Genomic DNA, 13,556 nt, shown 5'->3' on the forward strand with positions numbered 1-13,556 from the left:
CTCGCAATGCCAACACATGCACACCTATTTATATCATGCAGCCATGCAGTGCACATTTGGAGAGCCAAGGGGGCTTCCTTTCCTTACACCTTCAACACAAAGTTAACTTTAATGGTCCTTAATAGAGATGTCAACCAGTTTCCACATTACAACAAACCCTCACATGAACAAATCAAATAACAGGATAGCTCATGGTGATGATAGTTACTGAACAATGGAGCTCTGACAAATGGAGCAAAAAATATAAAAATAAAATCTCAATTTCCTAACTGGGAAACATTTGTCCATATTTGAGGTCTACAAGATTATACAAAAATTTAAAAGAGGCCATAGGAAACATGAGAAGCATGATGATTGCTGTGCGTTTCAAATCACATAGCGTATACACCCATATTTTCCATCATTGTGTGTCAGTGTAAACATGGGAGTGTTGACTAAATTATGCTCACAAGCAATCACACTATTAAAGAACACAGCAAGTGTGGTGCAACACAACTAAACATACCTGCAGCTCCTTCAAAGCACAGATGATGAAGACAGAAAAAAGAAAGTGCATTACAAAGGGCAGTCAGACCAAACCCACAAATGAGTAATTGGTCTCTTTCCAGGAAAAAGAACACCTTCCTTATTCAGACTCACCTCCCCATCTTCAAGCTCTACATCCAGGAAGTCAAAGTCCCTGAAAACACGGAACTGCTGCTCGGAGGTGTTGTCATCCATGGTGTCTGGATCCCGGGTCCCCTCATCAGAGGACACCAGGCTGGGCTGGTGTTCCATGAGATCCAGTTCCCCACAGCTGGAGAATATAACCTAAACAGAGAAATCACAGAATTACAAAGGACTGGCTTCTTTCTGAGAGGGTCTTGAAATTCACTGGGCTTTTAATTTGAAAGGTATCTTACTGAAGGATTTTTTGTGAGTCCTACTTCTTGTCCACACAAAGACAAAACATTGACCAGTTTTTCCCGTGTTCTTTTCTGCAAATGGCACGAGAAAATGTAAAAACAAATCAGTACAGTTACTGAAATTCATTTTACCCTCCAACTAAAAGGTCTGTTCCATATTATTAAATTATGAGGCACACTTCTGTAACAGAATGTGAGGAAAAACTCACCTGGGAGGACTGAGGCCTCTTCCAGCTGACCGGTACCAGGACGTTGTTTGTGGTGGATCCAGAGGAGGTGGAGGAGGTGCTACGGGTCACTTCTGTGGTCCTGCTCCTCACGTCTTGGCCAGCAGCACGTTGCAGCTCATCATAACGACGTCCAATCACGGGTGTCTACAGTGCAGACACAAAAAGAAACATGCTGTTTGACAGTGATACAGACTCTAGTGAAGTTTCTTTAAGACTTTTAAGTCAGTTTTTGTAATATCCTCATGAGCTGAAACTGCTTTTTACCTCTTGTGAACATATATTACTTGAGATTCTTTCCATAAGCTAAAAAAAAAATCTCATTATTTAAAAACATCGTTTGCATTAGCCTAAAATGCCTTGGTGACTCCAGTTTGAAAACATGCTGTTCACTCGATGGTTCACATACAAATAGGCAGCAGAAAAGAACTGACATCATTTCCTGCCATTCATGAATTACACAAATAACTCCCTGTTCAGTTCCCACAACCACACACACACACGCACGCACGCACACACACACACACACGCACACACACACACACACACACACACACACACACACACACACACACACACACACACACACACACACACACACACACCCATGCGCCCATCTCAGTCTGTTACATCATTTTCCAGCTCTGCACTGCATGGCTACGTGTGTTAACCTTTTAAAGTTTAAAGCTAATCTGAAAGGGTTTGGCCAAAAACAAATATCGCCATTAAGGAAAAGGAAGAAATGTTTCCTTTCCAAAAGGCATAACAGGATTCCTTACAACCTCAATAAGCACCACACCCTGGAAAATACAGGAAAAAATACTGGAGAAAACATACAAGCAGTGTTTTCTGCCCATGCTGCAGAGAATTTCAATCCCAGAACGTTCACACAAGATAAAAAGGAAATCTGACTCTGACCTCAGATATGTCAAAGTGGAAATCGAGTGTTTTCCCAGGCAAGGCCTTTGAGCAACGGTCCCAGACACGGCTGACGTCCTCATAGGAAAGGTCACTCTGTGGAGCTGATGGCTGTACCAGACTGGCCGATCGAGACACCACCAGCTTCAGGATGTTGAGCGCTTCCCCCCAATGGACAGTCTGCAGTCAGACGTCAACACATAAATTCAGCCAGGCACACAGACGCACAAGCACAGGTTTAGAAACAAGCAGCCACACACGTCTTTCTGTGTGGTTTTAACACAGTTCTATTTTTAGAGGTAAGAGTTCTGGCACTTGGCTCACAGTGGGAAGCTGAAGGAAAATGGATGCAGTATGAGAATGAGCAGAGGACTAGCCTGCAGCAGAATGGCAGACTGTTTATGGTTTGGGTGTGTCTACAAATTTACTGTGCTGACACAAGATGTTTTTTTCTTTTTTTCCACGAATGCTTGTGAAAAGAACAGGAAACATTTGTGCTCAGAGCTAAAGATTTCCAATGATCACATCTAATGTGGATGATGTAAATTTCAATTTAGTGAATATTAACAAAAATACGTTAAAATACATTCTGTTGCACTAAACAGGGAAATGCGATGTTATAGCGTCATTATTGTCAATGTAATTAATTTCCCACATGCCCTTTTCAATACACTCATGTTAAATTGCATAATTATAAGCAGTCATCAACAAAGGGAGCTTTATTGTAATTATCTGCAGGATCTTTTTACTCACTTGGACATATTTCTCTATTGTCTTGAGCACCTCCATGTTGAATGTTTTGGCTTGAATCCCACTAAGGTCCATATGACTTAATAGGCTGTAGATGATTTGTAATAAGGTCTGCTGCATACTGGGGAGACCTTTGTCCAGCAGCTGGTACAGCATGGGGAAATAATTAAACACCATTAGAGGGATTAATTAGTAATTAAATACTACACAACTATTTAACGAAACAAATAAGATGCACAAACCTCTGCCATGTATGTGACCAGGCTGAGGGTGATATCTGAAAAAGCTTCGTGAAGATAGCGACACACTACGTTGACCCAAGACGAGCAGTCCCGCGTGTAGGAGTGGGTTTTATAGAGTGTCATGACATGGGCAAGGTTGGAGAGCTTGGCGTTCTTCTCCTCCAGGCAAACCTGCACTTGGAAAAAAGTTTGTCATAAAAGCAGAACGGATTTTCAGCCAGTAGAAGGATGCATCTGTAAACTGAGGCAAACCTGAGCTATCCTCTCAGCAGCATCCTGACAGAACTGTGAGGGGCTGTCAAAGTTCTGCACAAGATGAGGTAGCAGGCAAAGAACATTCAAGGGAAAACCTGAAGAAGGAAATAATTTGTAAGCAAATATTTCCCGCTTTGAATTAAAAGCATGACTTAAACATTTATATCACTGTAACCAACCAATGACTTGTGACGTGTCCACTACAGGCACTCGAGACACGGGTGTGAGTTGGCAGAGGAGCTGCAGCGTCAGGTCGGTGGTTGACACGGAGGTGAAGCCTTTGAGCAGCAGCTGCTGGAGCCCAGTGAAGCTGCTCCACTTGAGCTGGTTCTGGAGTTTCTCCAGCTTTTCCCTGTTCTCTGCTTTATCCAGCGTCATGTGACCAAGCAACTTATTCAAAAGCCTCAGAGACATCTGGTACTCAAACTCAAAGTCTGACTCCATCAGCGACACTGCCACCCAGAAGATAGTTGCCAGCAGGTTGCTGGGGTGGTTGACACTGGCAGGGTCACTTACATTGTCTTTGGAGGAGGAGGAACTGTGCGACTTGGCCAACAAAACCTGCTGCTCGCACACTTGGATACGGTCCAGTGTTGCACTGCGAGGGGGATCAGAACCTCGGTCTGCCCGTCCAAACTTCTTTGGGACAGAAGAGCTTCTCTGATGTCCACTCCTGTCCTCTCTTCTCAGACCGAGCTGTCCTGTGCTCTCCCTGTTGGAAAGCATCTTAACGCTGGTGAGAAAATCTGGAGAAGTTGCCCTGAAACCAAACAACATGAAATTATACAGTGTTACTGCCACAAAATAGAAATGTAAACAAAAGTGTGTGTAATGGAGATACAAACCTTGTCAATGCAGCCATTAGGTCATTGTTCTTGAGGCATTCTGCCAAGTTGTCCACCACAAATTCTAGAGTTAGTAATAATTCCAGCACATAGCCCTGCAAAAATAATAACAATTGTTTTCACTTCCAGCTGAAAATTAGCTTCAACCCAATTTTCCGTGAGGGATTTCTTGAAAAGGCAGTGATACTGACCTGCACTTCTTCTCCATGTTCACCCACCACTTCAACAAGTCTTGACAGCAAGACAGAGACGGCGTGGGCGCACATGGGCTGACGGAGGGCTCGGAACACCTGGAAAGAGCGTCCAGCGTAGTGACGCGAAGAACTACACAGAGCCGTCTGCAGAGCCACGTCACTGAGCTGCTGCTCCAGGTTGAAATCTGACCAATCAGAGGCAGAAGTGAGCCGACGAACATGAAGAAGTTCAGTCGAAGGGTGCATGTGTGTGTGAGTGTTACCTGACTTGGACTCTTTAAAAACGGACACGACATGTCGCAGAAAATTTGTCAGCTGCCCGGTGCTCTTTGAGGTCTGGTTCTTTGGTGAAATGTCTTCATGGCACCACAGTGGTCCATACGTTCTGCTAAAAAGTGCATCAGTTTGCCATTAAGACTTGACATTAAGAAGTGCTTCATGTTCCAGATGTACCAGAAAAATGAGATCTGCTGACACGGATGACATTTATTCATCCAGATATTCTCTCTAATATTAAGGTTTTGTTTCAGTCACTGTACCTTGTGGTTAAAAATTCAATGAGCTTGTTCGTCTTTTCATCAATCTTATTGGGGCTAACGAGCTCATCCACCTCGTGCGTGATCTCGGGCAGGTTGTTGATGCTGCCTCCTAGACTCAGGCTGGACGACGTGGAGGAAGAACTCAGGCCAGAATCTGGCACAGGAGATGCCTGACACTCCCGCAGAAAATCGAAGGTTCCGCCTGAGCACAAAAAAAGAGGAGTTGGCTGGTTTATTTGCACGCTTGGTTTAAATTGTAACAATGGATGGGTGATGTCATTCCCTTCTACTGCTCAGCATTAATTTGTTAAATGTATTATTGTAACACGATATTTAAACAATCTTGCCATTTCGTGATGCCTTGACATTTGCAGGAGCAATTATTGGTAGGAGTGACTGTAATCAGACCAGCCTAAGTAAGTGGGAGCAGATGGCTCCAGTTAAAGCAAGAGGTTAAAAATAGCAGAATGGAATGCTTTAATCATGACTTCTGATGTCCTTTGTGCTCAGTATTGTTTTTGGCTCGGTGACCAAACATGCTCTCCTGAGATAAGAAACAACATCCCCCCAAACAGTATAATCACATGTTTATGTTGGAGAGGGGGAAACAATCTGCAGCGTGAATACTGTACTGATATTTTTACCTGAGGATAGGTAGTCCAGCTGAGGACCTGGCTTGCAGGTCAAAGTCTTTGTGCCATTGACCTCACGTGTCTGCAGCAAGACGGAGGCGATGGCCTGGAGGTTGTTATTGCATGACAATGTGATGAGCAGGTGGAGAAGAAGACGCTTACAGTGTTCGAAAACCTCTGGACGGTAGTGATCCATGCCTGAAGAAGGAATCAAAGCTTATATCAGGGCCTTTTATTCCTTTGTGAGTTCCTTTCTCATGGCCACACATTTATCTTTGTACCTCAGTATAACCTGGAGCAAAAAAAATACTAATGGGGACCAAGGATATCTGGTAGGATTTAACGGTCACACATCATTCAAATCTATAACCTCACCCAAAAATAGTGCATGTAACAGTAAAGGTAAATGCATGGTCCAGTCCTCTCTCACGCCATGGTCCACCACCATCTCTGTCATGAAGATGACCGCTATATTGCATCTATAGCAAAGAAATAAAGAAAGCACGTGAAGAGATAGAGCAGTTTTGGTTTCGTGTGAGGTATGTGATGAGCTGCAGCTTTTGTCTTGATATTTTAAATGTGACTGCAAATGGATGTGAATAACCTATGCAGTGGTCCTCTGGGAGCAGCCGTCTCTGGCAAAAAGTCCACCAGTGGAGCCCAGCATCCTCCATTCAGGGGCATGGGCAGCGGCTGAGGTTGGTTGGTTTCGATCACACGCATCAGCCAATCGGCATAAGGAGGGAGCGGTTCACCTGAGGGTTGCATAAAATCAAGATAACGTGGTTATCCATGGAAACCGGGAAAGATTAAATAACACATGCAGGAATGACAAGCCAACAGCTGTCAGTATGGAAAAGATGTCAGCAGCTCAGAGCCTCTGAGCTTGACCGCATTTATTCCTCAGTCAGTTTCCACAGAAGCTTTCAAGAACCCCAGGCCACACTGCAGTGCTCATGCATTATCAATGGCTCCATGTCGGTCACCATCTGACCCACCAGCCTCGCCTCGCAGAACTATGACAACCAAGATTTCCAACCAAGATGTACTCACTCTTCTCTTCATCGTACGATCCCCCTGAGCTGTTGCTGTAGCGTGACTCGAGGCGGTTGTGGGCTCGCATCATGTGGCTTAGCCTGGGGTCAGACAAAAAGATCTTCAGTCTTGATATGGATGGGGATTTCTTCAAAGAGAAGCTTCAAGATATTGCTGTTTTTACCTCTCCTCATTCTCCTTTACAATCTTGACATCATCTGTGCCAAGAAAGTTCTCCTGACCTGCAACGACTGTATTGCTGCTGGATGTGGTACCTTAAATCCAGCCAAAAAAAGAAAAAAAAATTGCTTTAAGGCCTATTTGTTCATGAAAATGCTGGTAATGGTCTTGATTATTCTCACCAGAAGCTGCTATGGTGACCTTGTTTGTTGCTGTGAAGCGGTAGAAGGGAGGACTATCACAGTGTTGCACAACTGGGTTGACAGGATCTGTTTGTTGTAGCTCGAATATCAACTCCTCCATAGTTTGCATAGTGTTGTTCCGGCACAGATAGATAACCACCTTCTTGATCTGAAAAAATATAAAATATCTGAGTCAAACTGTACACAAAACTACCTAACATTTGCCAGTTGACTTAAATGACGTATCTTACGTATGGTAGGAGGGTGGTGTCGCTGCTCACACCGCATAAACTTATGAGAAACTGCAGCGTGGTTCTCAAGTTGTTGCTCCACTTCTGATTAGAGACCAAAGCATTCCAGGCGTTCTCCATCTCTGGACCGGGAAGGTCGTCTCCATACTGACAAGGTTGTGAAATTTTAGCAGCAGTTACATTAAATAAGTCACGTTTCATTTTACCCAACTTTTACCTTGGCTGTCATGAACATGAGGTTATTGAGCACCAGAGATGTGGCCTGTAAGGAGCCCCAGCCGTTGCCTTTCAGCTGGTGGGATGAACCTGTATCAAAGGTGTGGGAAGAGGGGTTGTAATCTGAGTGGGATGGCGGGAAGGCCGGCAGCAGCAGGCCACTTTCCACGAGCTCGATGTTGCTGAGCCAAGGCAGGAGGTAAGTCAGCATGATCTGCCTCCCATTGGTGTGAGAGGTGGGGAAGCGCTGGCTAATCTCTGGGTAAAAGAAAAGAGGAATAAGCAGTTAATATAAGAACTCTGGCACAATTCAGCTGAGTTTTTCAGTTTACTTTAAGTCAGACTAATTAGCTGTTGTAAGATGTTTAACCACGCAACACACATCTACCTGAGAATAGCGGAAGTGTGAGTTCAGGATACATTGTTGCCAGTTGGCTGGAAAGCTGTGGCAGAGACACGCTATACAGAGGAGGCAGGGGTCCGTGAGTGCCATACAGGATGCAGCTTGGCTTCTGCTCTGCAACCCTCTTAGAGTGTGCAAACAGTTTAGCTTCCAGGATCTGTTTAAAGGATAAGAAGCGTGATATCCATTACAGAATAGCAAAGGGGAAGCAAAGAAAGCTTCATTGGCCTTACCTGCATAAGCTGCATTGAAATCTCGTAAGTTTCTCTGTTGGTGTCCGATGCCTTGAAGAGGACCAGATTCAGCAGTGTGACGATGTCACTTGCGTAGTTCCTGCTGGTGAAAGAGAAGAAAAACATGGCAATAGAGAAGAAATGGGAAAAAACAGAAATGAGAGAGTGAGCTGACAGCTGTTATACCTGCTGCTACAGACTGCTGCGATTGCCTTGAAGCAGCCCGAGGCGAGCTGTTTGGAGCCTGTGTAGCAGCGATCCACAGCCCAGTTGAAAAGGTTGATCTGGTCGGCGTTGAGCTCCAAGAGGAGGATGACGACTTCACAGCCAAGCTGATGAACCTGAATCGTAAACGGAGAATCAGACGGGAAATGCTGTATTTCACGTCATGATGACGATCAGGAATATCTGAAGAGCCTGGGCTTTTTGAAAGATTTATTGATTCTGGGAGATTGCTTCCAGGATCTTTACAAACACAGAATGAAAAGGTCAGGAAAACATTGGCTTTAAGGGAGGATAATGCGTGAAACATTACATCATGACCTGATTTCAAGATGACATCTGACAAATTTACTTTCAACCCAAACTCTTTCAAACCTTCCGAGAGATAGTAAGATGATGTGGAGCATTAATCTAAGTCGAAGGGCTGAGTTTTTTTTTTAAAAGGCAGGGTTCTGCAAGTTATTAGAAAGAGGTTCCGGGCCAGGGAATTGGAGAACATACCCGAACATCCTGGCAGGCTAATATATTATCCAGCCACTTATAGAGGTATCCATCTGGAGTCAGGCCGACATTATCAAAGACAGGCCCGCAGCACAGCACAGCAGACATTGCCTGGAAGAACATTTAAAAATAAAAAAATCATGTGTCATGGGATTTAATATGTGGGAGAGGTTCCCTTAATCATGTGGGGAAATAGCAATCAATAAAAACTATAATCCCCAGGTCGCCGATCAAACAAAAGCACTTCATTCTGTCAGTCAGGCTTTGTGGGGTTTACTGTAATTTTACAGAACATTTACAATTAGATATTGACCTATTTATTTTTGGTCTGATTTAAAGTTAAGAACAAGTGGCTCATATTCAAGGACACATTCTCAAGGTCATCATGGGCTATTTTGATGCTCAGGTAATTGTCCAGTATGAAGATCACATGCTTACCTTTAGGGCGCAGTATTGATATCTTGTGATCTGGTGATTCCTGTCACTATAGCGGTCCAGAGGGGTGAACATGATGCTGAAGGGGCCGGCCCATTGGCTGAAGAGAATGAAGAGGTGATGTCGCAGGCTCTGCTGTGGAAACAGGAAGCGTCTCTGGTGCACTGGAAATGAACAAGACAGATTTTATTAAAGTCCCGAATGGTGAAAAGTCAGCAAAAGATTCAAGCTTAAAGATAGACTTTACATTATGCCAGTAAACTGTTATGATATGATTCATATGCATCCATTTAATCTGAGTTTTTTTGAGGGGCAACTAGTTCTATTTCCTGCAGCTTTTGACAGCTTGCTGTAGCCAAACCAGGATGAGTACCAAAAAGCTCCACGTGCTGGGCCAACCAAGACCAATCTTCATATATTCTGTCAAATCCTCACACTGATGAGGAATATAAGTTCCAAATTCTTCCCATCCAGAATGTTTTAAAGCTACCTGGAACGCATTGGATGAGATTCGCCACCATGGCGCTGAAGTGAGCCCTTATATCCTTGAGGATTTCGGCATCTTTGTCATTCTCAACTTCCAAGTGCAGCCGCGTCAGATCCATGTATTCCAGGAACAGAGCGCCCATGGCGAGACTGTCACGTTCCAGAGCTCCGTTGGTGCTACATGGTGAGACAGCAAACAGGTGCTTTATCAACATATGCTAACATGCAAATCCAAATCAAACATTTTGTTTTTTGATCCCATGACCTCCTGAGTCTATTACAAAATGCCTTACCTGTCACTGACGACGCCTGCATCAGCCAGCAGCTCAAAGATGCGCAGAAGCTGGAGTCTCAACAGGTCTCGTCGTTCGCGACGCTTCTTGTTCTGTGAAACAATCATTAATAAAAACATTAATAAGCCTGTCTGGAAAATACATCACTGTATGCAACTAATGATATTTGTCCTTAATGTGATATCTGTGTCACAAATGCAATTAACAAACCTCCGGCCTTCTTTCTAAAGCTTCTTTCATGAGGGGATGTAGCTCTTCCACAAGTTCCCTGTACCAAAAGCTTTATTAATTCTCAAATGTGGGCATCAGTTATTATAATTACTACATGAAACACCGGAAAATATACCTGAATACAAGGGAGTTGGCAGAACCAAACCCCAGAACTAATGACTCTGTCAACTCAATGCCCTCTGCCCTCATCAGTGGAACCAGCTGCTTCAGAAGCCAAGCTACAGATGGGCTCCCGATAACCTGAAACAGCCAGCACAGTCAAACATACACAGCTAATTACACAGGTCTGTACTGAGATCAATGGCGGCACAGTTAGGAAGAGATGGATCAGCTTCCTGTTCCATTCATGTTCGGTAGGCTCGGTGTAATCTGACACTCGGATCCTGAATTTCAAAAAGCTCCAAATGAACACCTGATCCTGGAGGCACTGAGGGAATTAATAATGCTAAAGACAGCTACCTTGTTATCGTAGCTGCTGGTGCCATCGGGTGTGGCCGAGATCTCAGGTGTCGATGCTCTCAGATGGCCAGGGCTCATGATACTTGGCTTGGCAACCCCAAAACAAAGGATTAGGTAGTTTCTCCACAGGGTTATGTAATTGTCTCCACTGCCTGAAGTGCCGGTCTTCTTAGCGTACAGTGGAGTACTGTTGAAATTCAAGAAAAAAAAAGATCCCTTAGGTTTCACGGTTCCTCCTGAGCTCAATGTTGTGTTCAACAATCCTTACTTTGGATCAACAAGGGGCATGAGCATCTGCATTCGAGTGAAGGCGTAAGGCCAGGCGTAGCTGAGAGCTGTGGAGCAGTGTTTGGGCAGGTTGTCCTGTCGGAGGAGACTGTAAAGGCAAAGCACCCAGGGGTCTTTCACAGACTGTGCAAAGATCCACACATGAGAGGGACTCCTAATGTCATATTGACTGTTGACAAGCAGGGCGTTCCACTCCACCAGCCACTGGAGATCTATGTGGTGGCCAACCGGCAGAGAAGCCTGCACACAAACAAGTGGGAGGTTAAAGAAGAATTCTGAAATCACAACAGACGCTGCAAGGACTTTCACACAAGCAATTGAACTCCAGAAGTCACTTAAAGAGAAAGGCAAATTCCAATTTACTGTGTCAGAGATGGCAACACCGACAAAGCTTTCCAGGATCACAGGGCTGAGCTGGTCCATGATCTCTATCATCGGTTTGTCGTCATCCTGCAAACCACAAAATCACAGCCCGTGCACTCAGGCATTCAACAACTCTTTGTCATGCAGCCCGACTTAATTCCTGTTCTACCTCAGATGGTTTAATGGCCATGAAAAGGCTTCGTATCTCTTTGAGAATGGAAACGGCGAGTCTGCGGGTGGTGAGTTGACAGGAGCAGAGCAGAACAAGCGACAGGCCCTCCACAGCATGCAGCACAGTGGAGTGGGGACCACGTTCTGCAGGTACCTTGAGACTGGAGCTGCTCTGCAGCAACTGGGATGAAAACATCAACAGAAAACAATTATTTGTGAAAATATGTAAACTATTGATGACCTTTGTTAGAAATGTGGATTGGATTGACATGTAATCAGACTATCCCTCTTCCTACACACAGAAATATGTCAAACACTGAGTTGTGTACCTCACAAGTGTGTACTTTAGCACCGTCGTGCTTCTTCCCTGGGGCGGCCGCTGTTATTTTCCACTGCGTGAGCAGTTGCAGTAGTAATTTGAGGGATGTATCTAACAGTCCCTGGTGGGTGTCTTGGACCTCACGTAACAGGAAGTTTGTGAATCCAAACAGAACGTCATCACGCCAGTCAGAGAAATCCACCAACAGACTCTGCAAGGAATTCTGGGCTATGAGCCGCAGCTCATCATCCATGTGGATCGTCAACCTGGGTAAAAGGACCAAAATGACGATTAACACATGAGTTTGGGATGATATTAACATCGTAAATCTGACAAATGGATGCCTCCTTGAGCCATCAGTCCTTAACAGGAAGTATACTCACCGTGACAGTAGGTCTATGAGTTCTGGTTTGGACATCCCATCAGGCAGGATGCGAGGAATGGCAGCAACACACGTCCTGAATAAATCGATTTTGGGCTTCCTTTCACCTCTAAAAAAATAAAGATTTGACGTTGAGCATCAAAACTCACTTCTATAGTGTAACAACAGTGTTCCATCGTGATTCTGCTGTTTTTTGCAGTGTTTGAGTGAGGGCTTACGTAATCATATCCTCCGGCTCTTTGTTGAGCATCTGAGCATTAGTCATCATCATGCAGCGGCCCACCTCTTTGTCCAGGTGTCGGAGGATGTTGTCGATAGCTTTTCTCACATGAAAATAATACTGTGACATTCCTGGAGAAAACAAACACCCGCTAATTTTGCCAGTTCTTGTTGTGAAAGCGATTCCAAGCTTAATGTCTCTGACCAATTTCTACATTGCTAACGATGGGTTCTTTCACTCACCAATGACTTTAGCCTCCTCGTCGGTCAGTGTTTTGCTCAGATATGTCTTCTTCACTCGTAGAGTGTGCCCGGAGGGTAAAGTGCAGCCAGTGTTCGGCATGGGTGGCTCGCCGTCCTTCTGCTGGCGTTTATCAGCGATGACCAGGAATGCTCTCAGACCGATATTCATTCTCTGCACAGACCGCAACCAAACAATAACCAATAATGCATAACACAGCACTGGAGCAGAAAAATCAACTGTACAGGCAGTTTTTGGATTGTTTTGGGTCATATTTTGATCATGATCGGTTGATACATGTGTACCTCTGGGTTAAGACTGAAGGCTTTAGCAGGTTTTCCAACACAAAGAAGGTCAAATATAATCTCTCTCATGGCGAAATCAAGTCTTTCCTGTCAAAAAGAGAAAAGTAAATGACGTGTCAGGACTGCACATCCCATTAGTGTCATTGAAATAAACAAAATGTGGTAATCACCTGTGCAATAAACTGGATGATTTTGACAAAGATATTGAGAGGCATGTCTCTGGGTACCACACTGCGAGATCCTTTGGGGAAAAGCGTTGTTACAATCGTGTTGAGGCGACTGTGGAAAGAATAAAAAAGATGCTGAGGTTTTCTTTGACAAATATCTAAAACCCTGCAAAATAATGAGACCTGGTGCAGCAGCATCATCAGTTATGCGAATGTGTATTTATACTTTGATTCTTTTATTCAGTCACAACAGCAAATAAACCCATACAACACATATAATGATTTTGCTGTTTTTCATTCGATTCATCGTGATTTACCTCTGCGTTGCAGTGTTGCTTTCACACTTGATTCTGATCATGTAAACCCACAACAATCGATAGAGGGATTCAAGTGCAACGCGAGCCATTTTAGGGTCTCGACTCTGTGAAGAGATTACATTAGAAATTGCTGTGACAAAAAAAGATGTG

General features: G+C 44.2%; 1 protein-coding gene across 3 annotated transcripts in view; it reads right to left on the bottom strand.

Annotated features, from left to right (window-relative positions):
• frya (furry homolog a (Drosophila)) overlaps positions 1–13,556 on the bottom strand; it is a 31,652-nt gene that overhangs the window by 5,635 nt on the left and 12,461 nt on the right. For 2 of the 3 annotated variants that reach the window (XM_057049357.1, XM_057049358.1), the window contains exons 12-51: positions 13,407–13,510; positions 13,093–13,201; positions 12,923–13,009; positions 12,620–12,791; positions 12,376–12,508; positions 12,159–12,266; positions 11,786–12,041; positions 11,455–11,637; positions 11,286–11,372; positions 10,903–11,162; positions 10,635–10,821; positions 10,291–10,415; positions 10,155–10,212; positions 9,945–10,036; positions 9,656–9,828; positions 9,169–9,329; positions 8,731–8,841; positions 8,194–8,348; positions 8,008–8,107; positions 7,760–7,931; positions 7,373–7,629; positions 7,156–7,302; positions 6,905–7,073; positions 6,727–6,817; positions 6,561–6,643; positions 6,112–6,262; positions 5,883–5,986; positions 5,520–5,705; positions 4,876–5,077; positions 4,600–4,721; positions 4,334–4,521; positions 4,143–4,237; positions 3,477–4,057; positions 3,295–3,392; positions 3,043–3,213; positions 2,804–2,944; positions 2,051–2,230; positions 1,115–1,279; positions 903–977; positions 640–810 (exon numbers count right to left, since the gene is read on the bottom strand). In XM_057049357.1, the coding sequence (XP_056905337.1) occupies positions 640–810; positions 903–977; positions 1,115–1,279; positions 2,051–2,230; positions 2,804–2,944; positions 3,043–3,213; positions 3,295–3,392; positions 3,477–4,057; positions 4,143–4,237; positions 4,334–4,521; positions 4,600–4,721; positions 4,876–5,077; positions 5,520–5,705; positions 5,883–5,986; positions 6,112–6,262; positions 6,561–6,643; positions 6,727–6,817; positions 6,905–7,073; positions 7,156–7,302; positions 7,373–7,629; positions 7,760–7,931; positions 8,008–8,107; positions 8,194–8,348; positions 8,731–8,841; positions 9,169–9,329; positions 9,656–9,828; positions 9,945–10,036; positions 10,155–10,212; positions 10,291–10,415; positions 10,635–10,821; positions 10,903–11,162; positions 11,286–11,372; positions 11,455–11,637; positions 11,786–12,041; positions 12,159–12,266; positions 12,376–12,508; positions 12,620–12,791; positions 12,923–13,009; positions 13,093–13,201; positions 13,407–13,510 (6,210 nt within the window). Of the gene's footprint in view, positions 1–639; positions 811–902; positions 978–1,114; positions 1,280–2,050; positions 2,231–2,803; positions 2,945–3,042; positions 3,214–3,294; positions 3,393–3,476; positions 4,058–4,142; positions 4,238–4,333; positions 4,522–4,599; positions 4,722–4,875; positions 5,078–5,519; positions 5,706–5,882; positions 5,987–6,111; positions 6,263–6,560; positions 6,644–6,726; positions 6,818–6,904; positions 7,074–7,155; positions 7,303–7,372; positions 7,630–7,759; positions 7,932–8,007; positions 8,111–8,193; positions 8,349–8,730; positions 8,842–9,168; positions 9,330–9,655; positions 9,829–9,944; positions 10,037–10,154; positions 10,213–10,290; positions 10,416–10,634; positions 10,822–10,902; positions 11,163–11,285; positions 11,373–11,454; positions 11,638–11,785; positions 12,042–12,158; positions 12,267–12,375; positions 12,509–12,619; positions 12,792–12,922; positions 13,010–13,092; positions 13,202–13,406; positions 13,511–13,556 lie in introns of all 3 variants that reach the window. The other variant, XM_057049356.1, reaches the window with a different exon arrangement.

This window comes from Takifugu flavidus, chromosome 12 (genome assembly GCF_003711565.1).
Source record: "Takifugu flavidus isolate HTHZ2018 chromosome 12, ASM371156v2, whole genome shotgun sequence".
In the NCBI taxonomy this organism is placed as follows: domain Eukaryota; kingdom Metazoa; phylum Chordata; class Actinopteri; order Tetraodontiformes; family Tetraodontidae; genus Takifugu; species Takifugu flavidus.